The sequence below is a fragment of the Myxine glutinosa genome, chromosome 6, assembly GCF_964187855.1.
Source record: "Myxine glutinosa chromosome 6, kmMyxGlut1.1, whole genome shotgun sequence".
NCBI classification, from domain to species: domain Eukaryota; kingdom Metazoa; phylum Chordata; class Myxini; order Myxiniformes; family Myxinidae; genus Myxine; species Myxine glutinosa.
Genome location: NC_136266.1, coordinates 147574569 through 147602483, shown reverse-complemented (window position 1 = coordinate 147602483; position 27915 = coordinate 147574569). Strand labels below are relative to the sequence as shown.

The 27915-nt window shown below is 43.1% G+C and overlaps 3 protein-coding genes across 4 annotated transcripts in view; all 3 read left to right on the top strand.

Moving 5' to 3' along the window:
• Positions 1–25962, top strand: part of LOC137429103 (uncharacterized) — a 66001-nt gene extending 40039 nt beyond the window's left edge. For both annotated transcript variants that reach the window (XM_078780697.1, XM_078780696.1), the window contains exons 3-4: positions 14690–14830; positions 14959–25962. In XM_078780697.1, coding sequence (XP_078636823.1) covers positions 14690–14830; positions 14959–16490 — 1673 coding nt within the window. In that variant the 3' untranslated portion in view covers positions 16491–25962. The remainder of the gene's footprint in view (positions 1–14689; positions 14831–14958) is intronic.
• LOC137429473 (uncharacterized) overlaps positions 1–27915 on the top strand; it is a 483513-nt gene that overhangs the window by 227016 nt on the left and 228582 nt on the right. The window lies entirely within an intron of this gene.
• Positions 10–5110, top strand: LOC144892673 (uncharacterized). Its single transcript, XM_078780692.1, has 3 exons — positions 10–3673; positions 3804–3976; positions 4109–5110. Exons 1-3 carry the CDS (start codon positions 1098–1100, stop codon positions 4609–4611), a joined length of 3252 nt encoding a protein of 1083 aa, XP_078636818.1. The 5' UTR covers positions 10–1097; the 3' UTR covers positions 4612–5110.

Below are 27915 nucleotides of genomic sequence, written 5' to 3'. Positions count from 1 at the left end.
TTACATGTGTCTATGGTATACTAGTATGCATATTAATGCTGTAATTACAAAATAATCAGTTTTACAAATGATAAGGATACGTTAATACTGCAGATAACTTAACATGGTACATAAGGGGTCTAAACCCAGGTATTTTCAAGGTTAAATGTCAACAAGATGCTCCTGAGTCTTGCATAGGGGCGGGACATTGGCAGTAACATTGGTACCACTCAACTTTTCTTCCCACCATTGACTTTGTATTGCGAGAGATTTTCACTTGCTTATTTAAAGGTTTCTCACCCAGCCCACGTAAAATCTACCAACTCCTGCTGTTAACTCCCAAACATATTTTTTTATGTTATCCAATCACAGTGCAGAAATGACAGACTAGAGATCCAAATTAGTGCTGCTATAGCTGCCATTTTACATTTCCATCCATGTAACATGCGCGCTCGCGCGCTCGTATCAATTGGTAATGTCGCGCGCTCGTATCAATTGGTAATGTCGCGCGCTCGTATCAATTGGTAACGTTGATGTTATTGAATACCTCAGTTGAAAGTTCAGTCTTCCATTCCATCTGTGTGTTGTTCTTGGTATTCATCCTCCAATCTAGCCAGGTAAGATGCTAACTATAATGTTACTCACACTCTTGACTTCAGTTTCTGCATGAAATCATAAACAGGCAGAATAACAGCTGAGCCAGCTAGCACCATGTTAGCTAACGTTAAAGCTAGCCTCATCTATGTACAGTATGTTCCTAATGTCGGTGTAACTTAAACTTTTGTTAATGCCAAACATGAGACATATCTGTTGACTTCTGTATATGAATTGAACCAGAAAGAGGCACGACAGCTGAGCTAGCTACAGTAACTTAGCACAATGTTTCATTGGCCTAGATAGCTAACGTTAGTGTGGAAGAATTTAGATGTTTTAGCTATTAGCACTTTTGATGCCACTAAACATGGTTTAGTCAGCTAAAAAGTACCCTAGTGTAGAACATGACTCAGAACCTCTGTTACCTCACTGAAAACTCAGAGCCTCCTTTCACAGGCACTTTTAACATCATTCGTGATTTCTTATTTGTCATTTAACAGTGATGGTAGACATCGACAGCAAGCATGCCCAAAAGAAAACGGAGTGTAGAACCTGCAGCCCAAAGCTCTCCTCCTACATGCATCCTTCATGTACCATCCATGTCTGATCATGGGGATTTCACGCCCCTCCGTAAAATTAAAGGATCTGCTTCAGAAAAACTGCAACTGCTTCAAAAGATCCGGGATAGACGTCTCAACCAACCGCATGACTCCCCATGTCGTATGCAATCAGTATGTGATCAGATCCCGGCAACTCTTCCTGATGACCTAGAAAGAGTAGGATATCACAGCAAGTGTTATAAGCACTTTGTCCGCCACTTTCATCGTCTGGGAGATGATACAGAACCAGGGCCATCAACCTCATCATGGCATCACTCTCCTCGTAAACCAGGAGGTTCTGCTGAACCCATCTTCCCGCCAGAGTGTATATTTTGTGAGAAAGTTGAGACCAAAGATGCTCATCGCAATACTGAGAGGCCTACAACCTTCCCATCCTTTAAAAACAAAGAAAATGCATGGGAGCAAATCGAAACACGGGCTGAGAAAATGGGTCTCTATCGACTCCATCGAAAGGTGAAAAACAAAGACCTCTTTGCATGTGAGGCCAAACACCATCCGTCATGTTTTAAAGCTTTCCGCACAGCATTCTACAACTATGAGCGTGCGATTCACAGAGCCGAAGCACCAAAGGAGCAGGCTTGCATGTCAGCCGCCCATGAAAAGGCATTCAACTCAGTACTGGAACACATTCAAACCCAGGTCATCCAGCAGAATAAAGTTCTACAGCTTTCTTCCTTGCGCTTGCTCTATGTCGAGGAACTGAAACTGAATGGATATGAGAACTCAAATTATCGGTCAGAGAAACTACTGAAACGCCTACAGAATGACCCAATCAAGGAGCATATCCACTTCACGAAGGTTGATCATGACAAATGTGATGTCATTTCTTTCTGGCTTGTGCACAGCTCAAACATAACAGTTTCCAATGCTCTCGCACGAGCATTCACACTCGGAAGCACAAACAAGAACCAAAATGTTGCCCTCCAACTTCGCCAGGGTATTCTACAGGCTTTCAGAGAGTGTAAAGACCAACCATGGCCACCAACAGCTGAAGACATGGAGCTCAATCCTGAAGACATCCTACCTCCAGACCTTGTCCGCTTTCTCAGCGTGCTAATGACTGGCAAGGAGGGCATCGAGACAGAAAAGGTGAAGCGTCTGGTCTTCTCCATTGGACAAGATCTGTGCCGTGCAGTGTCAGATGGAAAATGGAAGTTACCAAAGCACATTCTCCTCTGTGTGACTGTAAGGCACCTGTTCCGAAGCAAACAGCTCACCACAATACTACACAGGCTTGGACACTCTGAGAGCTACGATTTCGCCTTGGAGTTGGAAACTGCTCTCGCCAAGGTCCTGGATGAAGTCTCAACTTATCGTACACCACAAATTGTGACAGGAGAGGGCAACCTTGTATTCCACTGTGAGTGGGACAACTTGAATAAAACCACTACCAGTGTGCACGGCAGCAACATTGTAAACAGTGCTGGAGGAATCATGGTGCAGGAGGTCAAGCCCGGGTTCGAGAGCAGCAAGGACCGAATGCTACCTACCATCAATAGGTCACAACAGCGTAGCCTGAAGGTCGACACACCAAAAACTCTCCCACCCTTGCACTTTACTCGCGTTGGCCCGAAGTTCCCTGAAGGCTCATCATTCACACCGCCAGCAGAGAATGACACAGTCTATGCCACTACGATGCAAGAGTACTACATCTGGCTCTTCATCAGATACATCGGAAGCTGTGGCCTGCAGCCTGTGCCTGGGCTAGGGGGTTTCACCTCTGCAACTGGTTCTCCCCCACCCAGCAAATCAACAGTCGACTACTGCACGCCTATCCACCAACCGATCACAGACAACGCAGTTGTTCGTGAGCTACTGAAGCGTTCCGAGGCAGCAACTGCTGAGGTGGGTCAGAGATGGGTCCTGAATACATTTGATCTGGGTGTCTGCATGAAAGCCCTTCCCATCATCTGGCGCTGGCCAAATGAATTTGCTAGTCATGTAGTAACGATTGGACCCTTCCACACATCCATGAACTACATCGGGATGCTCACTGGACACAAGATGCGTGGTTCTGGATATGCAGAGATTCTCTTTGAGGCACAACTAGTAACAAGTGGATCTCTCAAAGGTGTTCTCAGTGGAAAGGCCTACGCAAAGTCCCTCTTTTGCCTCAAAACAGTGTGTGAGGCAATGGAGAGGCTGTTGATGGAGAGATTCACTGAGGAGGAGAACATCATGATCTCTGACCCTGCTGTGCTTCTCAGAATGACCCAGTCTTGCAACCGAGAGCACCTCGATGAAGCCCTCAAAGACCCCTCAACTCTACTCCTCATCAAAAAGTACCATGCCTTTGAGGAAAAGGTGCGCAAGGGCCACCTGGGGAAGACAGCTGCCTTCTGGATGTCGTTCATTACCCACTGCCATCTTGTCTTCATGCTCCTCCACTCTGTGAAGACCAACAACCTCCAGCTGTTTCACAAGTGTAACGGAGAGATGGCAGATATCTTCTTCGCCTTTGACGGACACAACTACTCCAGGTTTGTGTAGCATACATGGTAAAATGTATACCCATCACTGAGTAGATTTTAATTGATACTTGGGTTCATGTATTATGAGAGGAGCTATTCCAATAAATGTCTACAGTATTTCCCTCTCTGTACTTTACAGATATCTGACTTGGCTGGAAGTCCACCTGACAAATCTGGAAAGCACGCACCCAGGGGCCAAGGACCTGCTTACTATGGGTGCAATCGCAGTGGCTCGCTCGATGATACCAGGGGCACTCAGTGCTGTCGACAAGACAATGGAAGAAACGTTCATGCGCTTTGCTAAATCATCAGGTACATCATTTTCTTTCAGTACATTATACATTTGAAACTGTAGAAACCAGCTTTATATGATGTAAACTGCTCTTACAAAACATTTCCCTTTTAATGATTGGGTTATGCAATTAAAATATGTTCACTTTTCAGGTGGCTTTGCTGGCCTGTACAGTCAGTTTGGGGCATACCAGAGATGGTGCCGAACAACCACAGCACGGGCACAGTTCTATGAAAAGACCCTTGAGATGGTGGATCTCATCGATGACCCAGACTGCCCAAGAGCAGGGAGACATCGTGAACTAGAGAAGGCAGAGATCAGAAAAGGCGAGGAGGCCGTTCAGCGAACCCTAACTACTATCAAGAACTTCACCAATCCGTTCACCATCATTGATAAGGACAAACTCTACTGCCTGGCCTCTGGTGCTCCCGTCCCCATGGATGTTGAGATGGATGTGTTACAAGCAAGGATGGATAAGGAGCAAGGATGGATAAGGACTGATGAAGGACTGTTGAAACCAATGTGGTCCAGTGGTCCCATCCTACCAACCTCACTGGTGGATCTTCTGAACACAGGAGAGCACGAAGAGGAGGAGGAAGAGGAAGGAGAAGAAGAGTTTGACTCTGACGATTTCGATGAAAATGATGATGACTGACTCAGTGTAGAATCACTAATGCTAATGATGTTTATCTAAAACAAGCAAGAGAAGAGTGGTCACATTGAGTGCTAGGACTATTTTGACAGTTGTAATATTTAGAAAAATAAAACTTTGTGTTGACGTCTGTGTAGACGGACCTTAATATGAGTCTATTATTTCGTAAAACTGTGATTATTTTGTAAATAAAGCACTAATTAGCATACTAGCAAACCATAGACACAGGTGATCTTGTTATGAATAGTTCTATCATGATCTACACCCGTCAAAACATGAGTCTAGACACCTTATTTTTTCAATTATCTGCAATATTGGCTGAGATATGTCAAAAATCGTTTTTTTGATAATGGCAGCAGTAATTTGCATAAAAATGGTATGTGGGACATTTTTTCAGCTTGGGGCCATAGCTAGTCATTTTCTACACATTTTTTCCAATCTAGAAACACTGATTAGAAGTATATCTCCGGGGGGTGCAGGGGGACCTAGTCTTCCTACTAGACTATTAGACATATTTTAACAGAATCGTGAAGAACAGTCTTATATTCACAAAAATACCAACGGGGAGAGGGAGCCTCGAGGGACAACCACGAGTTACGTGAACAGGGGAAAAGGTGGAAGGCAAGGAGATAATGGGGGCCGGGCGAGATAGCGCACGTGGACAGAAGCACACGATGGGACAACTTCACACGTGGAGAATGGGAAATAAATGTTTTTTTTGTTTGTTTTTTTGGGGGGGTGGGGAGGGGGGTTAAAACGTTAGACAAAGAGTATATGTTCGGGGGAGAAGGGAAAAATCTCAGAACCTCGCAAAAACAGTGAAGGAAGGAACAAACTTCGATGGGGGACCGGGGAAGCCTGAGGCAAGGCTGCACACACGCGGCAAACAAACGATTAATTTATGAAAGATTAACACCGATAAACTTCCTTGGGACACACTATAGGTTCACACACCGAAAGATAAATACAGTTTTGACAAAATACAATTGTGAACAATGACTTAACTTTGAAAACGTGGAGAACGTGTACAGCCTCAAAAATCTGTGCGTCCCCATCAAGATCTTGCGAGATCGTCCAATTAACCATTATCTTGGTTTATCGAACACAGTCTTTTTCCAGTTGTTTTACAAATTCACGAGAGGAATCTTCTCTATAAAGTTCTAACTTGTTGTATTCATCACCAACAGATGATTTGATATTATAACAGAAAACCACAAGGAGTATGTTTTTGATGTTTATTTGTGCATGATTGATCTGAATTTGGAGAAGCAGTATCTCTCTTTTCAAAATTAGCGTATATCACAAATGGGTGTTTTATAGATTTGTTGAAATCTTTGAATGATATTTTTGAACCTACTTTTGGCATATTAATTACGGTTGATTTACGATTACTGCAATATTTTGAATGTTGGTTTAATTGTTCTCTTGCATGAAAGTAGTTGAGACAACGCTTACAGGGATATGTTTTACATTTTCTATTGGCTACTTGTGAAGTAGTTAATCTTGATAAATTTCTGATGAAAGCACAATGTGATCCACCACGCGGTGACCCGGGTTGCCCCGTGATTTTTGACCATTTTACATAATTAATTAATTTATTTTAGGGGGAGTGTAACCCGGGTTCGCGTGATAGGAAAATCCTGTGTGTACCCATATTTTTTGGCAAGAACAAGCACGTTTCCATGCAATACACAGCAGAACTAGGTCTATCCTTCTCACCTCTTTTTACAACTTTTAATATTACAACTTATTACGACGTGCGCGTGCCATGATTATTGATTGATCACTCGGTTCAGTACGACGTCGTGCAGTGTCTGTAATTTTACTGGGGCCGGTCTACGCTGGTACAGTCGTGTACGCAACCTATTGGATCGCCAGTATTGGCATTATTTTCCCGGTTTATTTTGATTGTTGAATTTGGTATCACATCTGAACAAACTTTATTGAAGAACTGCATGCCCAGTGTTGATGTGCCGGGTCATTTTAGCCTTCATGAGAGAACGGGTTACTGTTAAATGGCCCTGATTTGAGAATTACCGTATCTCACGAGGTAACCCGGGTTAATCAATATGGCGGCGTTACCACGGTAACCCGGGTCACCGCGTGGTGGATCATGTGAATTTTCTTTGAACTAAAACACAGAAGGTCAATGTTTGTTTCATCATTTTTATAGTGTGTAGCGTGACTTGTCGTTTCAGAGGGAAAGGCATCTTTGACCATTTTGGTGTCTTTTGGGCCTTTTGCGAGAACAACCAGGACTTTTGGGCCAAGGAATGGTGTGTAGTTTAGCATGAGCGGCACAAATGGTGCACCCAACACGAGTAGCAAATTCAGCTGCGGGACCTTAGCGGGATGGCTCATTTGTAAAGTAGTGTGTAAACTGGCGTGGGGTGACCCATGTGTGTGAATGGAGTGAGAATGACTGTGGAGTGGATCGTGTGAATAAATGGTGTGTGAGGGATTGTGAGACGGCCAGTTTGTGTAAATTGTGTGCGCTGGTCTGCAAGGTGGCTTGTAAACACGCATGGTTTGTGGATGTACCACGATGCGAGAGTTATGAAGCGTGATGAAGGTTACGGGGCTGCGCTTATGTATGTGACGTCTCCGGGGGTTCCGCAGCATGAGCAGTGGATGTGGAGAATACGTTGGCGTTCCCTGAAGGAAATCCGCCGAATGTCAGTACGAAACTTAAAATCAATTGGCAGGCTACGGATGTTCTGCCAAACTTCTCCACGTAGGGTGGCTTAGTGCATTCAGAAAGTATTCAGACCCCTTCACTTTTTTTGACATGGTCATTTTGCAGCTTTATGCTGAAATCGTTTAAATTCATTTTTTCCCTCATCAATTTACACTCAATACCCCATAATGACAAAGAGAAAACAGGATTTTAGAAAGTTTTGGAAATTTATTAAAAAGAAAAAACCTGAAATATCATATTGACATAAGTATTCATACCCTTTGCGATGACACTTGAAATTTATCTCAGGTGTCTCCCATTTCTCTTGATCATCTTTGAGATATTTCTACACCTTGATTGGAGTCCACCTGTGGTAAATTCAATTGATTGGACATGATTTGGAAAGGCACACACCTGTCTATATCTGGTATCAGAGCAAAAACCAAGCCATGAGGTCGAAGGAACTGCCTGCAGAGCTCAGAGACAGAATTGTGTCGAGGCACAGATCTGGGGAAGCCTACAAAAAAAATCTCTGCTGCATTGAAGGTTCCCAAGAGCACAGTAGCCTCCATCATTCTTAAATGGAAGAAGTTTGGAACAACCAGGACTCTTCCTAGAGCTGGCCGCCGGGCCAAACTGAGCAATCGGGGGAGAAGGGCCTTAGTAAGAGAGGTAACCAAGAACCCGAAGGTCACTCTGGCTGAGCTCCAGAGATCCTGTGTGGAGATGGGAGAAACTTCCAGAAGGACAACCATCACTGCAACACTCAAATAATCTGGGCTTTTTTTTTTTTTTGCATACAGAATCGAGGCTTGTGAAAGCTAACATTTATCACAAAAACAAATCAGAGACAAACAAACAAAGTATATAAAAAGGGGAGCGGTAGACAAGATGGGAAGAGAAGGGGAAGCACATAAACACAACATTTGAGAGCAGGGACATCGGGAATGTGTGGGAGGGAGAGGGATTGGGGGAAGGCGGCATGGGAAAGGGGGAGGGGGGGTGAGAAGTATAAACACAAGTACACCAAGGACTTCCAGGAAAGAAGTTGGTCTTTCAAAAAAGTGGATTTGGGGTGAAATTAGCGGGGGCAGAAAAGTTCAAGGTTTTGGATGGGGGAAGATAAGAGATGGTGGTGAACAGCTGTTTTAAAGACCTGGAGGGAGGAGTGGGATTGAAGAGACTGAGGGAGTTTGTTCCAGAGGCGAGAGAAAAGAGGAATGAAGGAGTGAAGGAGTGAAGGAGAGCAGAGAGTCTTGATTTTGGCAGTTTAACCATTAGAGGGTTGCAGGCAGATCTTGTGCGACCTGTAGGAATATTTGGGGGAAAGAGCCCAGAGAGAGCTGGAGGAGCAACACTGGAGAGGAGTCGGTAGAAGACAGAAAGACCACCAACCTGCCTGCGGTGAGTAAGTGAAAGGCCCTCGGAGGTAGCTTCATCGCGAGAGATTCCAATGATTCTGAACGCTTTGGTTTCAACAGCGTGAAGACGAGCTAGGTGTGAGGCAGGAGCACCAGCCCAGAGGGGGGAACAGTATTCCATTGAGCTGCGGATGAAAGCCTTATATGTGGTGAGGAGCTCAGGTGTGCCAAGGAAGGACTTCGCACGACGGAGGATGCCCAGTCGGCGACTGGCTTTGGAGGCCAGATTTGAAATGTGGTTTTCCCAGGAAAGATCATGGCAGATAGTGAGACCAAAAAGCTTGAGTGACAGAACTTCTTGGAGAGGATTATTCAGAAAGTGGATGGGAGGGTTGTCCAGTCGGTCTTTTCGGAGAGACATCGTAAGAGTGTGAGAATTGTCAGGATTGAAAGACATGTTCCACTTGTTTGCCCAGTCTGTGATTTTGGCCAGGTCTGCAGAGAGCGAAGAGGCTGCAGACTGCCGATCTGAGGGATGAGGAATGGAGCGGCAGAGAGTGGAGTCATCAGAAAAGACAAAGAGAGGATTTTCAAGAGAGTCAGAGAGATCATTGATGAAGACCAGAAAGAGCACAGGGCCCAGAACACTGCCTTGGGGAACTCCAGCCTGAACAGGAAGAGGAGATGAGAGAAACCCATTCAGGGCCACACGTTGACTACGACTAGAGAGGAAGTCCGCCAGCCATGCGTGGAGATTTCCATGGATACCAAAGGAGGAGAGTTTGGTGAGCAGAGCAGGGTGCCAGACGGTATCAAAGGCACGTGATATGTCAAGGGAGATGGCTCTAATTTCCTGTTTGGCATTGAACACCTCCATCCATTGTTGAGACAGCAGAAGCAGCATGTCCAGAGCAGAGCGACCAGGTCTGAAACCAAATTGATGATCAGAGATCAAGCCATTGGAGAAGAGGAAAGATTTCATATCCGAAGCAATGATGGATTCCATGACTTTGCTTATAATTGGGAGAAGGCTGATTGGTCTGCAGTTGCTGGGATCTGTTTTTGCACGTTTTTTGTGTAAAGTGGTGATGTTGGCTGATTTCCAAGCAGATGGCAGATGATCTTGAGCAAAAGAGAGGGTGAAGAGAACAGAGAGGGAGTGAAAGAGCCGAAGAACCGGATTTTTGGACCCGTGGGCTGATGCCGTCAGGTCCAGTTGCAGAATCATAGTCGAGGGTTGACAGAAACTTTTCCACCTTGTCAGGAGGAAAGGACACAGAGTCCAGGAGCAGCTGGGTACGACTGGGTACGGTGGGTGCAGAGAGGGATGGGTTTGGGACACAAGATTTAGAGGCAAACACAGAGTTGAGGCATTCAGCTTTTTCACGTGCGGAGTCAGCTGTGTAGCCATTTGAGGTGAGGGAGGGGATGGAGGGGGAACAAACACCAGAAACAGATTTGACCAGACGCCACCAGGATTTGGAAGAGGGAGACAGATAGGAGAGTTCGGTCTTGAGAACGGAGAGATATTGTTTCCTGGCTCTCCTGAGGGTGGAGACACACTTGTTTCGGGCTTTGTGAAAGGAAATGAGATTTCCTTCCGTTGGATTAGCTTTCCAGGAGACGAAGGCAAGTTGTTTCTGGGCAACAGCCTCACCACAAGATTCCGTGTACCATGGACGGGAGGAAGGGTATGACAACTGAAGACGAGATGGGATAAATCTGTGCATGAGAGAGAGCAATTTACTTTGGAAGAATTCCCAGGATGAGTTGATGTCAGAGGCGGTAGAGATGGGAGACCAGTCCAGATGATTGATGGCTGCTTGAAGACCCTGCCAGTTGGCCTGAGTGAAATGCCAGACTTGTCGACGCTGAGAAGGCTCCCTGAAAATGGTCAGAGAGATGCCCACTTTATCAAGCACATGATCAGATGAGCCGATTGGAGCAGAAGAAGAGCAGCAGACATTTTCAGTGAAGTTATTCATAACCAAATCCAGAAGAGAAGATGCTCCATTGACTGAGATCCGGGTCGGGAAATTGACAGATTGTGTCAGTCCCAGTGAGTCGCAGAAGTCCTTTGCTGAGAGAGCCATGGCTGGTGAGAGAGGTACCCACACCTCACCAACTGGCATGGTGACAATTGAAATCACCACATATGAGGAAGAGAGAGTTTGGATGAGTAGATAGAAGTTGGTCCATATTATCAGACAGCGAGATGTAGATGGAGTCATCACTGTTTGGTGGACCGTACAACACACATATGAACAAGAGGTGGGAGCGAAGGGGAAGCCGTAGCCAGAGGTATTCCTGGGGGTGACGTGGAGAGAGGGCAGTGCAGGGCGAATGAGAAAAAGGGGTTTTTGATAAAGATAGCAACCCCACCTCCAGGACGAGGCTCAGGTCTATCATACCGGAGGAGGCAGTAACCCGGGAGAGATACTAAGGAATCGGAGACATCATGAAGGAGGAAAGTTTCTGTTAAGCAGATCACGTCTGGTTTGTCAGAAGCAACCTGTATGGAGAGATCAGTTAAGTTTGAACGAAGGCCCCGGATGTTTGAGGTCCATACCGTTAATGAAGAGGAAGAGGGAGCATTGGATACAGAATGGGGGGGGGAGGGGGGGAGAGGGGTAGGGTAAGATGTGGAAGAGGAGGAAGAGGTAGGGAGAGCTGTTGAAGGTGTGTCAGAGATTTCAGAATAGCTCGGAGAAAGGGAAGGATGGGGCGGACAAAAGGTTTGATGTTGATTGGGTGAGGCACAATGAGGTGTTATTTGAGGAGGGGGAAGAGCGAGGCAGAAGGTTGGGGGAGATGGAGGTGAGAGTTGGAAGGGGGAAGAAGCGAGGAGGAGGGGTGAGAGGGGGGAAATGGAGAAGAAATGATGGTGGGGAGATTTGAAGGGGAGGGGTGAGGGTGGAGTTTATGAGGGGAGGGGTTAGGGGGGAGTTTTGGAGGGAAGGTACAAGGGGAGGGATTTGAAAGGGATGGGAGATGGGGGAGATTTGGAGGGGAGGGGTGAGCAGGGAGTCTAGGAGGGGAGGGGTGAGGGGGAGTCTAGGAGGGGAAGGGTGTGGGGGGAGTTTAGGAGGGAAGGGGCAAGGGGGGAGATTTGAAAGGGATGGATGATGGGGAAGATTTGGAGGGGAGTGGTGATGGGGAAGATTTGGAAGGGAGGGGTGATGGGGAGGATTTGGAGGGGAGGGGTGAGATTGGATTTTGGAAAGTGTACGATTAATGGGAAACGAACATTTATTGCAAAATGAGTTTCTTGTGACCTTCGAGTCAAAAATACGTTTGAGGACGCTGGAGTGGGGGGGGGGGGGGGGAGGGGGGTAGAGAGCAGGAGAGTTTAGGGAATGTATGAAAGAGGCACTGTAATAGATGGAATTTTTTTTTGGAATGAATAGATTTGGTGAGCAAGTCGAAAGCAACCTTTTAAAGAAGAAGAAGAAGAAAAAGGTGTTGTAATACAGTACTTCAGGGGAAAGTTTAAACATTTTAAAGTTTAACAGTGAAAACTATCTGGAGAAATGTGGGTGAAACACGTGGTCGAATAACGAACGAATGAATAAGAACAACGAATAAACGAATAAGAACAACGAATAAACGAATAAGAACAACGAATAAACGAATAAGAACAACGAACAAGAACAGAGAAGGGGAATTTTTTTTATTTTTTTTATTTTTATTTTTGAGTTGAGATTTTAAACAAGGCCGTATGGGGTGAAACGACTGGGGAAAGCAGAGAACGAAAGTAGTTGGAGCACAATAGATGGACCGTTGAGAGAAAAACAAAGCCTCAAGGTCGGACACGGTACAAGGCCTCAAAAGACACGACACGAATTAACCGACGATATTTTATACAGGTATGAAAGATTAACACTGAGAATCTTCCGAGGGACACACTATACATACACACACCATAAAATAAATAGTTTTGACGAAAATACAAATGGAAACAATTACTTAACTTCGATAGCGTGGAGAGCGTAGACAGCTTCGAAAAAACAGAACCTCGCCGGCAAGACCAAAAACGGAACCTCTGCCTTTATGGCAGAGTGGCCAGACGGAAGCCAAACAGTTCAATCTTGGTTTCATCAGACCACAGAATCTTGTTTCTCAAAGTCTGAGAGTCCTTTAGGTGCTTTTTTGCAAACTCCAAGCAGGCTTTCATGTATCTTTCACTGAGGAGAGGCTTCCGTCTGGCCACTCTGCCATGAAGCCCAGATCTGTGGAGTGTTGCAGTGATAGTTGTCCTTCTGGAAGTTTCTCGCATCTACACACAGGATCTCTGGAGCTCAGCCAGAGTGACCTTCGGATTCTTGGTCACCTCTCTTACTGAGGCCCTTCTCCCCCGATTGCTCAGTTTGGCCGGGTGGCCAGCTCTAGGAAGAGTCCTGGTTGTTCCAAACTTCTTCCATTTAAGAATTATGGAGGCCACTGTGCTCATGGGAACCTTCAATGCAGCAGAGATTTTTTTGTAAGCTTCCCCAGATCTGTGCCTCGACACAATCCTGTCTCTGAGCTCTGCAGGCAGTTCCTTCGACCTCATGGCTTGGTTTTTGCTCTGATATGCATTGTCAGCTGTGATACCTTATATAGACAGGTGTGTGCCTTTCCAAATAATGTCCAATCAATTGAATTTACCACAGGTGGACTCCAATCAAGGTGTAGAAATATCTCAAAGATGATCAAGAGAAATGGTAGGCACCCGAGACAAATTTCAAGTGTCATCGCAAAGGGTATGAATACTTATGTCAATATGATATTTCAGTTGTTTTTTTTCAATAAATTTCCAAAACTTTCTAAAATCCTGTTTTCTCTTTGTCATTATGGGGTATTGAGTGTGGACTGATGAGGGAAAAAATGAATTTAAATGATTTCAGCATAAAGCTGCAACATAACATAATGTGAAAAAGGTGAAGGGGTCTGAAGACTTTCTGAATGCACTGCACATAAGACAGAATATTGAGAACAGAAGCAGCTTAAAATCTGGAACGCCAGATCAATTGCTGATGATTGAACGCGCTGGGCACCCGAGGAGAAGCTGCCTGCCTGTTCATGCCATGGAAGGATCGCTTTCCGAGATCAATTGCGTTGCCAAGTTTGGCGGTCTCAATCGGTGTCAGTCGTTGTTTGACATCCCGTCGGAACGCGAACCCATCGGGACGCGAACCGTGAACCCACGGTGGTCTGCAGGTCCAGAGGTCGGGAAGAGTCTGAGAAGTCCCACTCGTGACACACCCCAAACCCCGCATCTGCAACAATATTTTCATTCTGTCTGACTGCTTGGCATTCAAACAAAATTGCACATCATTCCAAACAGGAAAATTACTTTTTATAATGACGTCATATCAATCTTTAAATTCATTATTCTATACACAAAGAATTAAGTTAAGCACCCCCCCCCGTTTTTTTACAACCTCGCACATTACAAGTTTGTTGTCGTCAAAACAGTGTAATATACCCATGATATTGCTATATTTTCTGGAGAAGTGATATTATGGTCACATAAAAACATAACAATCATGCCGTTTTCAATATTTTATTCTGAATAATTTAAGGTGAAATTTTTTGGGAATTTTAGGCATATTTTCACCTCAATTTAAGTATGGAGCTATAGGTCCATCACGGACAGTGTGGATGACGTTTATGTTTTCTAACGTACAGTCATTGTTCTGAGAAGACCTCTAGCGATCTTTGCGTCAATAACGTGTGTAGGACCCACGTGATCGGATCACTGACTCAACCAATCACTTTTTTTCACTTTGATCACTCAATTTCATCAATGGATAATTGCTAATGTCATACCAATCATTATTTGATCTCACATACCTTAGAATATATGCCAATGTATACATATACACAAAGAATATATATTAGGGGGTGCTTACCTTAATTCGTTGTGTAGGGGTGCTTAACTTAATTCTTTGTGTATATTTAAATTGAAGTCTACATTGCATGGCGTAACATGTTCTATGACCTCTCGAGATTGTTCTCAATCTCATTTACCTGCAAAAAACTGACATTGATTTGTACACAGGTGATGGCTGTCCTGTAAATGTGGAAGGCAGACAACACAACAACGATTCATCTGTCACAGAAGATTCAAAATGTGCTTCTGCAAAGGAAGGTTCAGATGATATTCACATGAGAAACGGAAATGCTTCCTGTTTTGCAACTGGTGAGTGGAAATGTAAAAAAACGAACATACAATCTTTTGTGATGAGAAAATATATAAATTTTGGAAAACTGCAAAATATTTTGATTTTTACCAAAAAAGAGAAAATGTTGTGTTCTTTGTTTCTGTAGAACAATCAAGAAGTAATATGGGACAAATAAGGTCCAGTCACAGCTTGACAGTGAGGAAGAAGCCTTTTTTGAAGAAACAATCACGAGATGAAGACCCACTTCCAATAAAATACAAGTGCATGTCTGGGCCTCGCAACACCAACATCAATGTTAAATTAAACAAACACAAAAAGGTTCAAGAAAGGCTAATACATCATAAGTATAATGTGTGCAGATTGGATTTTGCTTCAACGAGTAACATGAAAATACACATGAGGATGCACACTGGAAAACGCCCCTTCAGGTGCTCTGTCTGTGACAAAGGTTTCTCGCAAAAAGGCAGTTTGAAATTACATATGATGATCCATACAGGAGAGCGACCGCACAAATGCTCGATATGTGATAAAGGTTTCTTGACAAAAGGCAAATTGAAATTACATTTGAAGATCCACACAGGAGAGCGACCTTACAAATGCTCAATATGTGATAAAGGTTTCTCTCAAAAAGGCCATTTGAAATTACATATGAAGATCCCTACAGGAGAGCGACCTTACAAATGCTCGATATGTGATAAAGGTTTCTCTCAAAACAACAATTTGAAATTGCACATGATGGTCCATACAGGAGAGCATCCTCACAAATGCTCGATATGTGATAAAGGTTTCTCTCAAAACTGCAATTTGAAACAGCACATGAAGATCCATATGGGACAGCGTCAATACAAATGCTCGATATGTGATAAAGGTTTCTCTCGAAAAGGCCATTTGAAAAAGCATATGATGGTCCATACAGGAGAGCGTCTTCACAAATGCTCGATATGTGATGAAGGTTTCTCTCAAAAATGCCATTTGAAAAGGCATATGAAGATCCATACAGGAGAGCGCCCTTACAAATGCTCGATATGTGACAAAGCTTTCTCTCTGGAAGAAGATTTGAAATTACATGTTGGGATCCATACAGGAGAGCGTCCTTACAAATGCTCGATATGTGACAAAGGTTTCTCTCAAAAGGGCGATGTGAAAGTACATATGAGGATCCACACAGGAGAGCGTCCTTACAAATGCTCAATATGTGATAAAGGTTTCTCTCATAAAGGCCATTTGAAAAGGCATATGAAGATCCATACAGGAGAGCGTCCTCACAAATGCTCAATATGTGATAAAGGTTTCTCTCAGAAAGGTGATTTGAAAAGGCATATGAAGATCCATACAGGAGAGCGTCCTTTCAAATGCCCAATATGTGACAAAGCTTTCTCTCTCGAAGAAGATTTGAAATTACATATTGGGATCCATACAGGACAGCATCGTTCCAAATGCTCAATATGTGATAAAGGTTTCTCTCACAAAGGCCATTTCAATAGGCATATGAAGATCCATACAGGAGAGCGTCCTTATAAATGCTCGATATGTGATAAAGGTTTCTCTCAAAAGGGCGATGTGCAAGTACATATGAGGATCCACACAGGAGAGCGTCTTCACAAATGCTCAATATGTGATAAAGGTTTCTCTCATAAAGGCCATTTGAAATCACATGTGATGATCCATAAAGGATAGGCACCTCACAAATGCAGGATTTGTGATAAAGGTTTCTCTCAAAAAAGCGATCTGGAATTACATATGAGGATCCATACAGGAGAATGACTTTACAAATGCGAGATATGTGATAAAGGTTTCTCTCAAAAAGGCAATTTGAAAACGCATATGATGATCCACACAGGAGAGCTCAAATCTGAAATACCACGATCTGAAAAATTAGGTCAAGAGGATTTTGAAATTGAAGAAACCTGTAATTCTACCAGTGATAGTCGGAGCAACAGGGAATCCGGATGATCAAGAAAACCTAACTGAGCACTTAAAAAGCATTCCTGGGAATATATTAGGACAAAATAAGCTGCAGGTGGAGTCTGGCAGAGGTTGTGAGGATTCTAAAACGAGCCCTTGGAACAAAGCTTATGAGAATGAAGTTTCACAAACTGGTTCATGAATGATGATCCTTTGCCGAAAAAGGAGGTTTTTGTTTTGAGTTCTGGGAGAACTTCCTCCCACCTCCTAAAACCCCCATGTGGAGATAACCAACAAGATCATCCTGACAAATGGTCTTTTTGTGACGAAGATTTCATTTCTAAATGGAGCTTGAACTTCCATAATGCAATCCACCTGGAGTACAACAACAACAGGCATTTTAAAGGCCATTTTCCCTGCAAGAGCGGGGGTTAGCCACCTGGAGTGCTCGCATAAAAAGTGCCCTGACTGTGGGAGAAGTTTTGCTGATAAAGGTTTATTATATTCACAAAGCATTACCCATACTGGGTTGTATGTGCCCCCCTTGTAAGCGATCCTCAGCAGTAGGCAAGGTATTCAGTGAACCAGGACGGAGAAAGCTATCATGAAAGCGTACAGCCCTTTGGGCATATGCATTGTTAGCACAACTCCTCAGAGTACCATCTGTAACTCCTGCCAACCAGCCAGCACCTCTTGATCCCCTTTATGAAACCCATACAGGTGGCTGTCACCAGAATGTCCACAACAATGGCTGCAAACTGGTTGGAAAAGGCAACAAGAATTGAAAAATTATGAGCCCATCCATGTTCGCTCTGCACTCAAACTAAATTTGAAGAAAACGACAACTAAAAAAAAAAAAGGAAAATTTATTTATGTGCTTCTCCATATTAGTTCAGTCAAAATGTGAATGGACCCGCCACTAATTGCAAGAGAAACGAAGTAATACTTTTCTGAGACCTTGATGTCGACTAAATATCTGCCCAAAATTATACTTAAATATATTGAGTGGAACATGGTTTTTCAGGTCCTTTCCGATTTGGGAACTTTTCGGACTACCGCAATGTTTGGAAATTAATTATATGACAATATCACTCTTAATAATCCACCAAATCAACTCTAAATTATTTATTTAACCATGTTTGAATACACTACCACAACTATTTGTACCCAATGTCCTTCTGTCCGTTCACAATATTTAACACATCACTTCGTCTCTTCCATTGTCACTATCATCAGCATCCTCGAAAACGTCCACTGATTCGTCTGCATTTGCACAAATACCTCTGCACTCCCTACATGCAAATGTGCAAGGCAGCCCAAGTTTCCGACAACCACAACGTTTATCACTACAACCACCCTTGCAAGAACACCTAACCAGCTTTAGGAGATAGTCTGGTGCTGCAGCGAGGTCAGAATGCATAGGGATCATCCTGGTGTCCATGATCCTCCATCCCCAGTCAAGCGGGTTGTTGGAATACCCGTAGGCTGTTGGAATACCCGTAGGCTGTGATATTTGGAAGCTGAGCTCGTGGGCGGAAGTACCCGTGGGTGCAACGATGTTTTGTTTGTTGTCACCTTAGCATGAAATTTTGCTACCCTCAATTCGTTCAAATTGTCTGATGGTTTGCCTCCGTACACACAAACCATTGCTCTGTCTCCTGCAGCAATGACCTCATCCTGTGTTGACTCTTTATTGCCGAAAATTAGGGCCTCTTGCTGGAACATTTCATTGTCCTTGAACAGTTTGAGTCCAGTGCCTTTGCCGATCCCAAAGACCCTTGATGTCATGTCGCATCCCAGGTACGCATGGATGAAGAGAATTTTTTCACAGACAGTATCACCCAGAGCCTCTCTGACTTTGCCAATGTCCAAGTATTGTCTTGGATTCATTGAACCCTTTTTCGGCTCCGACATTAAGTAGAGAGTGTGCGCAGTATTCTTGCGAAAATAGTAGCACAGTAGTATCAACAAGTCAGTGTCTTCGCCAACAAGAACAGTGTTGGATTTTGAAGAGCTACAAACTGCAGTTGTTGCTATGAGTAGGTCCGCATCCCCACTCGCATGAAGCACTTCACAATGAGATTCTTCCAGTTTCTTACCAAGAATGTCTATGAATTGTTGCTTGTTCTCCTTGTTCCGAAGAAACTCTTCCTTCTTGACAGAAAGCGTCATGGTTTGAGAAAAAGATACCTTCACTGATGGTCGCTCACCCCTTTTCTGATGGGCACAGTCTTTCGTTGAGGGACCTTCACGATAGCCATCAAACACGACGATAGCATGCCCGTAATGCCTACTAACATATTTCAGGTAGCGGTCAAGAATATCCTTGTACTGTTCACCTGACTGCCAGGGTATGCGCTGCAATAGGGCACCGCCATCGAGTACGTATTGTATATCGGACAGTTGTGCAGTATCGGCAGGTGCCAAGGATTTGATTGCTGAGGCTAACGCTGGCTTATTGGCGGACAGCAAGGCATATTTGGTCTCGAACAAAGATGGAGGATATGTGCATAACTCACAAAGGAGTGCTTTGGATAAGTTTCCTACTTCAGTGCCAGCGATCACAAGTCTCTGGAAGAGTAACTGAGGGTCGATATTGATGTCTCCGTCTGGTGTCTTCATTGCAGACTCTGAGTCCATAGTTATGGCTTGACCCTTCTTCTTGAAGCTGTATTCAAGCACACGTTTACCACTCATCTGGCCCAAGAGCCTTTCTCCCACAGTTTTCGCCTCATCAACATTCACCGTTGTCTGGGAAACTATACCAGTGAAAATGTTGTGAAGAGTATCGTCGTCTTGAAAGGGATCCCTCTCATGAAGAAACTCAAGCATTTTCTGGGTATCAGCTACATCATTCTTCTGTCTAGACTTTGATAGATCCTTGTGCTGTTCACTTGTCACATACATCACATCAGTGAGGTGTTGGAGGGCGTTGTTCACCTCTGCAAAGAAAGAGGATTACATTTGTGGTTCTATTATGGATTACATTTCTATTATGGAACTTAGGATTACATTTTATTCCCTGTGTTGTCCTACTATAAATGTATAGGTTCATAAAAATACAAAATTTGAACATGTTTATTATAAAATTAAATGTTTAAAAACTGCTTTTAAAAATAAAAATAAAACCTTAAACAATCATAAATTAAATATAATACGACTTACATTCACAATGACCACAGCGTTTAACTGTCCTCAGCACACTGATCAAATCTCTCACTGCAAGCGTCACTCCACCTCTCGTTCACGGCTCTCGTTCAATCTGAAAATAAAGTATGATCCACTCATTATAATTGAGTATAATTTTATGTATTTGTTCAGAGGATCGACAGGTTTCAGAAAAATATCATTTTTTTTCTCTTGCAATTAGTGGTGGGATAGGGGTAAAAGTTCGCGAGAATGACTGGACTATATCTTATTATAATAGAGCAAATATACATGGTTATGTTTGTATGTTTATGATCAAAAACATCTTCTTCAAATTAAAATAACACCAAAAAACACAGTCAATGAACTCTTAATTACGTACTGTTGGAATATACCTTTTGGCCCTTCAGACTGCTGAGACCCCTCAGACCTTTGACGACCCTTCAAGTCCCGCAATACCCTTAAGACCCCAAAATACCCCAAAGACCTTTAAATACCCAAAATACCACAAAGACTGAAAATACCCCTTGGATCCTAAAAGACCCAAAATACACTGCCTACTCTTAAATACCCCAAATATTCAAAATACGACGAAGACCTAAAATACCCCAAAATACCACGAAGACCAAAAATATGCAGAAGACCCAGAAGACCCATGTAATCATGTTTCAATAGCATGTAATTAATAGACGTACTCGGTGTAATTAAAAGATGTACTCGGTTTTCCATAGCGTGTAATTAATAGATGTTCTCTGTGTAATGAATAGATTTACTCAGGTTTCCATAGCATGTAATTAATGGATAAGCTGTACTCATATTCTAATAGTATGTATTTAAAAGAGGTACTCAGTCAAATTTCAATGGTATTTAATTAATAGACATACGTTTCAATAGCATGTAATTAATGGACATTCTGGACTCATATTCTAATAGTATGTATTTAATAGACATACTCAGTTAGGTTTCAGAGCCTGGTGTTGGCTTAGCGGTTAGGGTGCTGGCTTGGGATCTTGAGAGCCTGAGTTCGAATCCCGGTCAATAATTAATTGAATTAATGCCAGGAGTGTTGACTCAGCCTTTCATCCTTCCAAGGTCGGCAAATTGAGTACCAGCTTGCTGGGATGAATGTGTCGGTGTGTGCCCCAGCTGAGAATAGGAACACCGTATCCCTGTGTGTTGTAAGAGGCGACGAAAGGGTTGGCGTCCGGAAGGCCATCTGGCCATTAAAAACATTGCCTCAATAACGGAACCATGATGATTGTCGTGGGGCCTGCAAGGCCAACCCCTGCTCTCGCAGGGAAAATGGCCTTAAAAAGGGAATTTTTTGTTGTTGTTTGATTTCAAGAGTATGTAATGAATAGATGTACTCATGTTTCAAAAGCATGAAATTAATGGACATGCTATACTTGTCTTCTAAAAGTATGTATTTAATAGATGTACTCAATTCGGATTCAATGGTATGTAATTAATAGATGGACTCACATTTCAATGGCATGTAATTAATGGACGTACTCTGGTTTTAATTGGCCATACGTAATCAAGGAAGTCAGGTTTCAATACTAAATGAAATCTCCACGCATGGCTGGCGGACTTCCTCTCTAGTCGTAGTCAACGTGTGGCCCTGAATGGGTTTCTCTCATCTCCTCTTCCTGTTCAGGCTGGAGTTCCACAAGGCAGTGTTCTGGGCGCTGTGCTTTTTCTGGTCTTCATCAATGATCTCTCTGACTCTCTTGAAAATCCTCTGTATCTCTTTGCTGATGACTCTACTCTCTGTCGCTCCATTCTTCATCCCTCAGATCGGCAGTCTGCTGCCTCCTCACTCTCTGCAGACCTGGACAAAATCACAGACTGGGCAAACAAGTGGAACATGTCTTTCAATCCTGACAAATCTCACACTCTTACGATGTCTCTCCGAAAAGACCGACTGGACAACCCTCCCATCCACTTTCTGAATAATCCTCTCCAAGAAGTTCTGTCACTCAAGCTTTTGGGTCTCACTATCTGCCATGATCTTTCCTGGGAAAACCACATTTCAAATCTGGCCTCCAAAGCCAGTCGCCGACTGGGCATCCTCCGTCATGCAAAGTCCTTCCTTGGCACACCTGAGCTCCTCACCACATACAAGGCTTTCATCCGCAGCTCAATGGAATACTGCTCTCCCCTCTGGGCTGGTGCTCCTGCCTCACACCTAGCTCGTCTTCACGCTGTTGAAACCAAAGCATTCAGAATCATTGGAATCTCCCGCGATGAAGCTAACTCCAAGGGCCTCTCACTCACTCACCGCAGGCAGGTTGGTGGTCTTTCCATCTTCTACCGACTCCTCTCTGGCCTTGCCCCCCCCAGCTCTCTCTGGGCTCTGTCCCGCAAAGATTCCTACAGGTCGCACAAGATCTGCCTGCAACCCTCTTATGGTCAAACTGCCAAAATCAAGACTCTCTGCTCACCTTCACTCCTTCATTCCTCTCTTCTCCCGCCTCTGGAACAAACTCCCTCACTCTCTTCAATCCCACTCCACCCTCCAGGTCTTTAAAACTGCTGTTCACCACCATCTCTTATCTTCCCCCATCCAAAACCTTGATCTTTTCTACCCCCGCTAATTCCACCCCAATTCCACTTTTTTGAAATACCAACTTCTGTCCTGGAAGTCCTTGGTGTCCTTGTGTTTTATACTTCTCCCTCCACCCCCCCCCCCCTTCCCACACCTCCTCCCCCCAAGCCCTCTCCCTTCCACACATCTCCCTGCTCTCAAATGTTGTGTTTGTGTGCTTCCCCTTCTCTCCCCATCTTGTTTTCCGCTCCCTCTTTTTGTGTGTTTTGTTTGTCTGGTTGATTTGTTTGTGAAGTAAATGTTAGCTCTTTCACGAGCCTCGATTCAGTATACAACAAAAACAAAAAAAAAAAGTATGTAATTAATAGACATATTAAAGTTTCAATGATATATATTTTTCATTTTAATGGAGCAAACTTATGTGGTTATCAAAGGGAGGTGCAAAGTGCCCCTCCCTTTATATTATTGGGGAAATGCCAGGGGCATAGAAAAGACCCTTTTATATGAGGTTATGTGCCATGTGGCAAAGTTTTGAAAATAAGGGATGTTCCATAGCTTGTAGAAAATTCCAAACAATACAAAATAAGAGGCATTCAAAAAATGTTGTGTGCATGCTGGCTGCTCTTGTGTTCTGAGGAGGAACCAAGTCATGCTCCAGAAACGTTCATGTAAAGGGGCACCAATTTGATTCATACAGCTGCATGAATAAGTAAATGTGTTTTAAGCAATATACAGTCATGTGAAAAAGTAAGTACACCCCATGTAAAGTTTTGACTTTTTCAACATATTTCAACATACAGCTATTTGATCTTCATTTCAACAATATTGAGAGATAAAGGTGATATAATATAACAAATATCATGAAACATTTACATTTTGTAGTCCATTGTATAATTTAAATAAACATAAATGCAAATTTCGCATGTGGAAAAAGTAAGTACACCCCTACATTTATCACTACTTCAAATACCTAAAATTAGAATCAGGTGCACCAGCTCAGGTGCAAATGATTAGAACATCGTTAGAGAGGATCTTGGAGGAACCTGTCTTATTTACACCTCAGACATTTAGTTTGGTTTGCTCTTTGTTGTTGAAGTGTGCGGCATCACCATGCCTAGATCAAAAGAGCTCTTTGAGGCCTTCAGAAAGAAGGTTATAGATGCCTACGAGTCTGGGAAGGGTTTTTTAAAAAGATCTCCAAACAATTTATAATCAATCATTCGACTATCCGGAAGATCATCTACAAGTGGAGAAGATTCCAAACAACTGCCAACCTGTTCAGGCCAGGCCGCCCCAGCATGTTCAGCCCGAGAGCAGACCACAAGATGCTAAAAGAAGTCTCTAAGAACCCCAGAATGTCATCACGGGACCTACAGGTAGCTCTTGCCACTGTTGATGTCAAAGTGTACGATTCTACCATTAGAAAGAGGCAGCACATATTTGATCTACATGGGAGGTGTGCCAGGAGGAAACCTTTGCTGTCCAGAAAGAACATCATGGCAAGTTTGCCAATCAACACCTCGGCAAATACCAGCACTTCTGGAACATTGTGCTCTGGACAGATGAGTCAAAGGTAGAGCTATTTGGCCACAGTACCAGAAGACATGTTTGGTGAAAACCAAAGACAGCATTTGACCACAATAACCTGATACCAACTGTAAAGCATGGTGGTGGAAATATTATGGTTTGGGGCAGCTTTGCTGCATCATGGCCTGGGCAGCTCACCATCATAGAATCCACTATGAATTCTTCATTGTACCAGAGGGTGCTTGAGGATAATGTGAGGCCATCTGTCGGAGAGTTGAAGCTCAACCGAAGGTGGACCTTGCAACATGACAATGACCCTAAACATACCAGTAAATCCACCAAGGAATGGCTGAAAAGAAAGAAATGGAGGGTTCTGGAATGGCCAAGTCAAAGCCCGGATCTAAATCCCATCGAGATGTTGTGGGGGGATTTGAAATGCGCTGTACATGCAATTGTGCATGCTGTGCAACAATTTTTTGTTGAATAAATTATTGCAAAGTCAATTTTTCATTGTTTTTTTTTTTTCCAATTAGATCACCTTTATCTATAACACTGTTTAAATGAAGATCAAATATTGATATGTTCACATATATTAAAAAGATTTAAAAAACAGTTCATGGGGTGTACTTACTTTTTCCAGATGTGAAATTTGCATTCACGTTTATTTAAATTATACAATGGACTACAAAATGTAAATGTTTCATGATATTTGTTATATTATAACACCTTTATCTATCAATATTGTTGAAATGAAGATCAAATAGCTGTATGTTGAAATATGTTGAAAAAGTCAAAACTTTACATGGGGTGTACTTACTTTTTCACGTGACCTTATGTAGGGCACCCCTTTATATTACTTTTTCGAGAGCATTACTTCGTTCCTTATAAGAACAAGAGGGAAGTCCAGCATGCACACGAGATTTTTTTGAATGCACCTTATTTTGTATTGTTTTGCATTTTCTGCAAGCTATGGAATGTCCCTTCTTTTCTATAGTTTGCCACATGGCACATACCCTTATATAAAGGGGCCTTTTCTATGCCTCTGGCATTTTTCCCAAGAATGTAAGTATATCTGTGACCAAAACGTCTTCTTCTTCTCATTCAAAATATCTTGAACATATTCCAGCATGTTGTTTATATTTTAAAGCTAGCCGAAGAAACACATTCGTGACGCCCATATTCATCAGCGCTACTTTTGTTTGGTTACTTTGACTTAATTCATCGAGATCGACATCGTTATTTGGGCAAAACAAAATATACGTCGTAAAAACTCGGCCGGAAGTCCAAGGGAGGTTGTGTACTGGGGGCACATCTGCTCTTTGAGGCTGGAAGTTCAACTTTCCCATCCAGTTTTTGATAAATTTGCATTGACCTTCCCTTCCAGCTCAAACTGATAATTTAAAATAAATATAAATTTAAACTTGGTTCCTTTTAATTATATGTTTTAGGTTCTGCTTTCTCATTCCACACCTCCACCATTCCCCCACGACCACCAATACGCCACCATTACACCATCACTTGAGAAAGCAGGCATGGTCAAATATTCCTATCCCACTGAAGCGACATGTTCTCATAACAGAGGATTGTTGAAAAATTGATGCCAAAAACTTAAATGCGAAGAAAACTAAAATCTCTCAATCTGATCTTGGATCTCATGGTACTTCTTCCAGGACCTTCCTTCCGTTGCCAGTTTGTAATTCTTGTCTCTGTCCTTGCCATGTATCCAACCAAGTTCCATTTGACGTTTTTGATTGTGACCAGTGTTTAGAAATTTTGTTTTCTATCTGATTTAGTTGTTTTTCTTGTCACTTTTGGTTATGCTCAGATGGCATCTTTCCATGGCAGTTTGGACATCAATTTTTACTCAATCTTTGCTGTAGTCCATGTTTCATTGCCATGTGTGATATTGGGAGAACACCCTTGTTGGAAAATTGTTTATCAGAAGAGACTCCTGCCTATGTTTTTCATGAAACTTGAATTTGTGAAGGGTTTCACAATAAAGAGAGGTTCTCAAAGCACAAATGCACTGTCTGTCTTGTTGTGAACAAGCCGAAGGAGGGGGTGGTTTTGACAGGCCGCTCCGTTTTGGGTGGAGGTGGGGAGGGAAGGAGGAAAAATGTATCCATGTGAGGAGTGCTTTAACCTGGGGGAAAGCCTAGGGGGGGAAAAAAGGAAATTGTAATACCCTCTGCCACCAACACCAGGTGGTGCAACATGGTACACATTTACATAGATAATTTATGCCCCTCCCCTGGCCCTCCACACCTCCACATGAGGTCGTGGCCACACAGCCTATGTTACCACCCCACACAAAGTTGTGTTTGTATCCTGAGTAAAGTATATAAGTGTTTATAGCTGGAGTACCTGGCCTGGCAGTTCCTCGTGCGAAAAAGAAACATTAACATATTTGAAATGAGGGCAAATATAATGGAAAAGCAATTACATCCCAATCAAAATCCATCACAAATGTCAAATTATCAATTTTATCTTTTCGTTGAATATATGCTGCTGAATGTGCCATTGATCACGTTTCTGAGTTCAGTCTGATGACGTTTAGGAAGAAGATGAAGAATTTCCACCATCTTCTACTGCTTTTAGAATTGTTTCATTGAATCTGATTTGTTTGATTGTTTGTGTTCAAATGTCTGATAATTGTTTTGTATTTATTTTTACGTATGTGTACTTGTATATAACTGTCATTAATCAAAAAGGTTTAGGCACTATAAAGTGATTTTTTTTTAAATCGACCTTTTAAATCAAATATTTCAATTTATTTTTTGGTCTAAAACACTCCCTAGCACTCACTCACTGACAACCCCCTGAAAGTTTGACGAAGATCCGTTCAGCCATCTCTGAGAAAAATGGCAACACACAGACAAATGGCTCTTGTAGTGTAGATATGTCAGGTCACATTATGATCAATTTATCAGTCAGTGGAGAGTTTGGAGTTGTCCATATCCCCATATGTAATCCTGATCAAACCTGGAGTTGTTCACCAAACCATCGAAAGCCTTGCATAGCATTTACCATTATGGCTTGACTGCATTTCAAGCCATCACTGATTGCTGGCAAGCAGCTCAGTGACACAGGTCCCAACCTAGAAGGCCACACAGCTGGTTGCTGCCATATTTTGCTCAACATCAATGGTAAAGTATTGTTAATGGAGGGAATACCTCTGAACACAGACTTCCAAAGAAGAGAAGAGAGGAACTAACCCATTCCCCCCTCTCTCTGCCCCCCCCCTCACCCCCACTCCCCCCCCCCTAAAAGGTTGGGATTCAAGTCGATGTGGCCACTGGCCAGACCAAGCAGTAAGAATTATTCCAAAAAAAAAAAAAAAAAACATTCCAAAAACAGATCCTTGCAAATACATAACAATCAGCCTGCCACTCATCAGCAAGGTCATGGAATCCGTCATCACTTCTGATATTAAATCCTTCCTCTTCTCCAATGGCTTGATCTCTGATCATCAATTTGGATTCAGACGAGGCCACTCTACTCTGGACATGCTGCTTCTGCTGCCTCAACAATGGATGGAGGTCATCAAAGCCGCACAGGAAATTAGAGCAGTCTTCCTTGACATATCTCGTGCCTTCGATACGGTCTGGCAACACGCCCTGCTCACCAAACTTCCTCTTCTGGTATCCTTGGAAATCTCCATGCATGGCTTTTTCTCCTGTCGTCGTCAACGTGTGGATCTAAATGGAATTCTCTCATCTCCTCTTCCTGCCCAGGCTGTAGTTCCTCATGGCAGAAATAACGAAGCCCCATTTTTTGGCCCATTGCTTGATCCTAGATACATTTGGCCGTGTAAGCTAGATTCCTGCCTCGGGCCCAGATAACAATGTCGTCTGCAAACAGAGACAACCTGCACAGAGAACCTGAATAAAAAAGCAACATCATTGATCATAATGTTCACAAGAGTGGGGCTAATGCAACTACCCTGGGGGATACCCTTATCTATGAGAAATACAA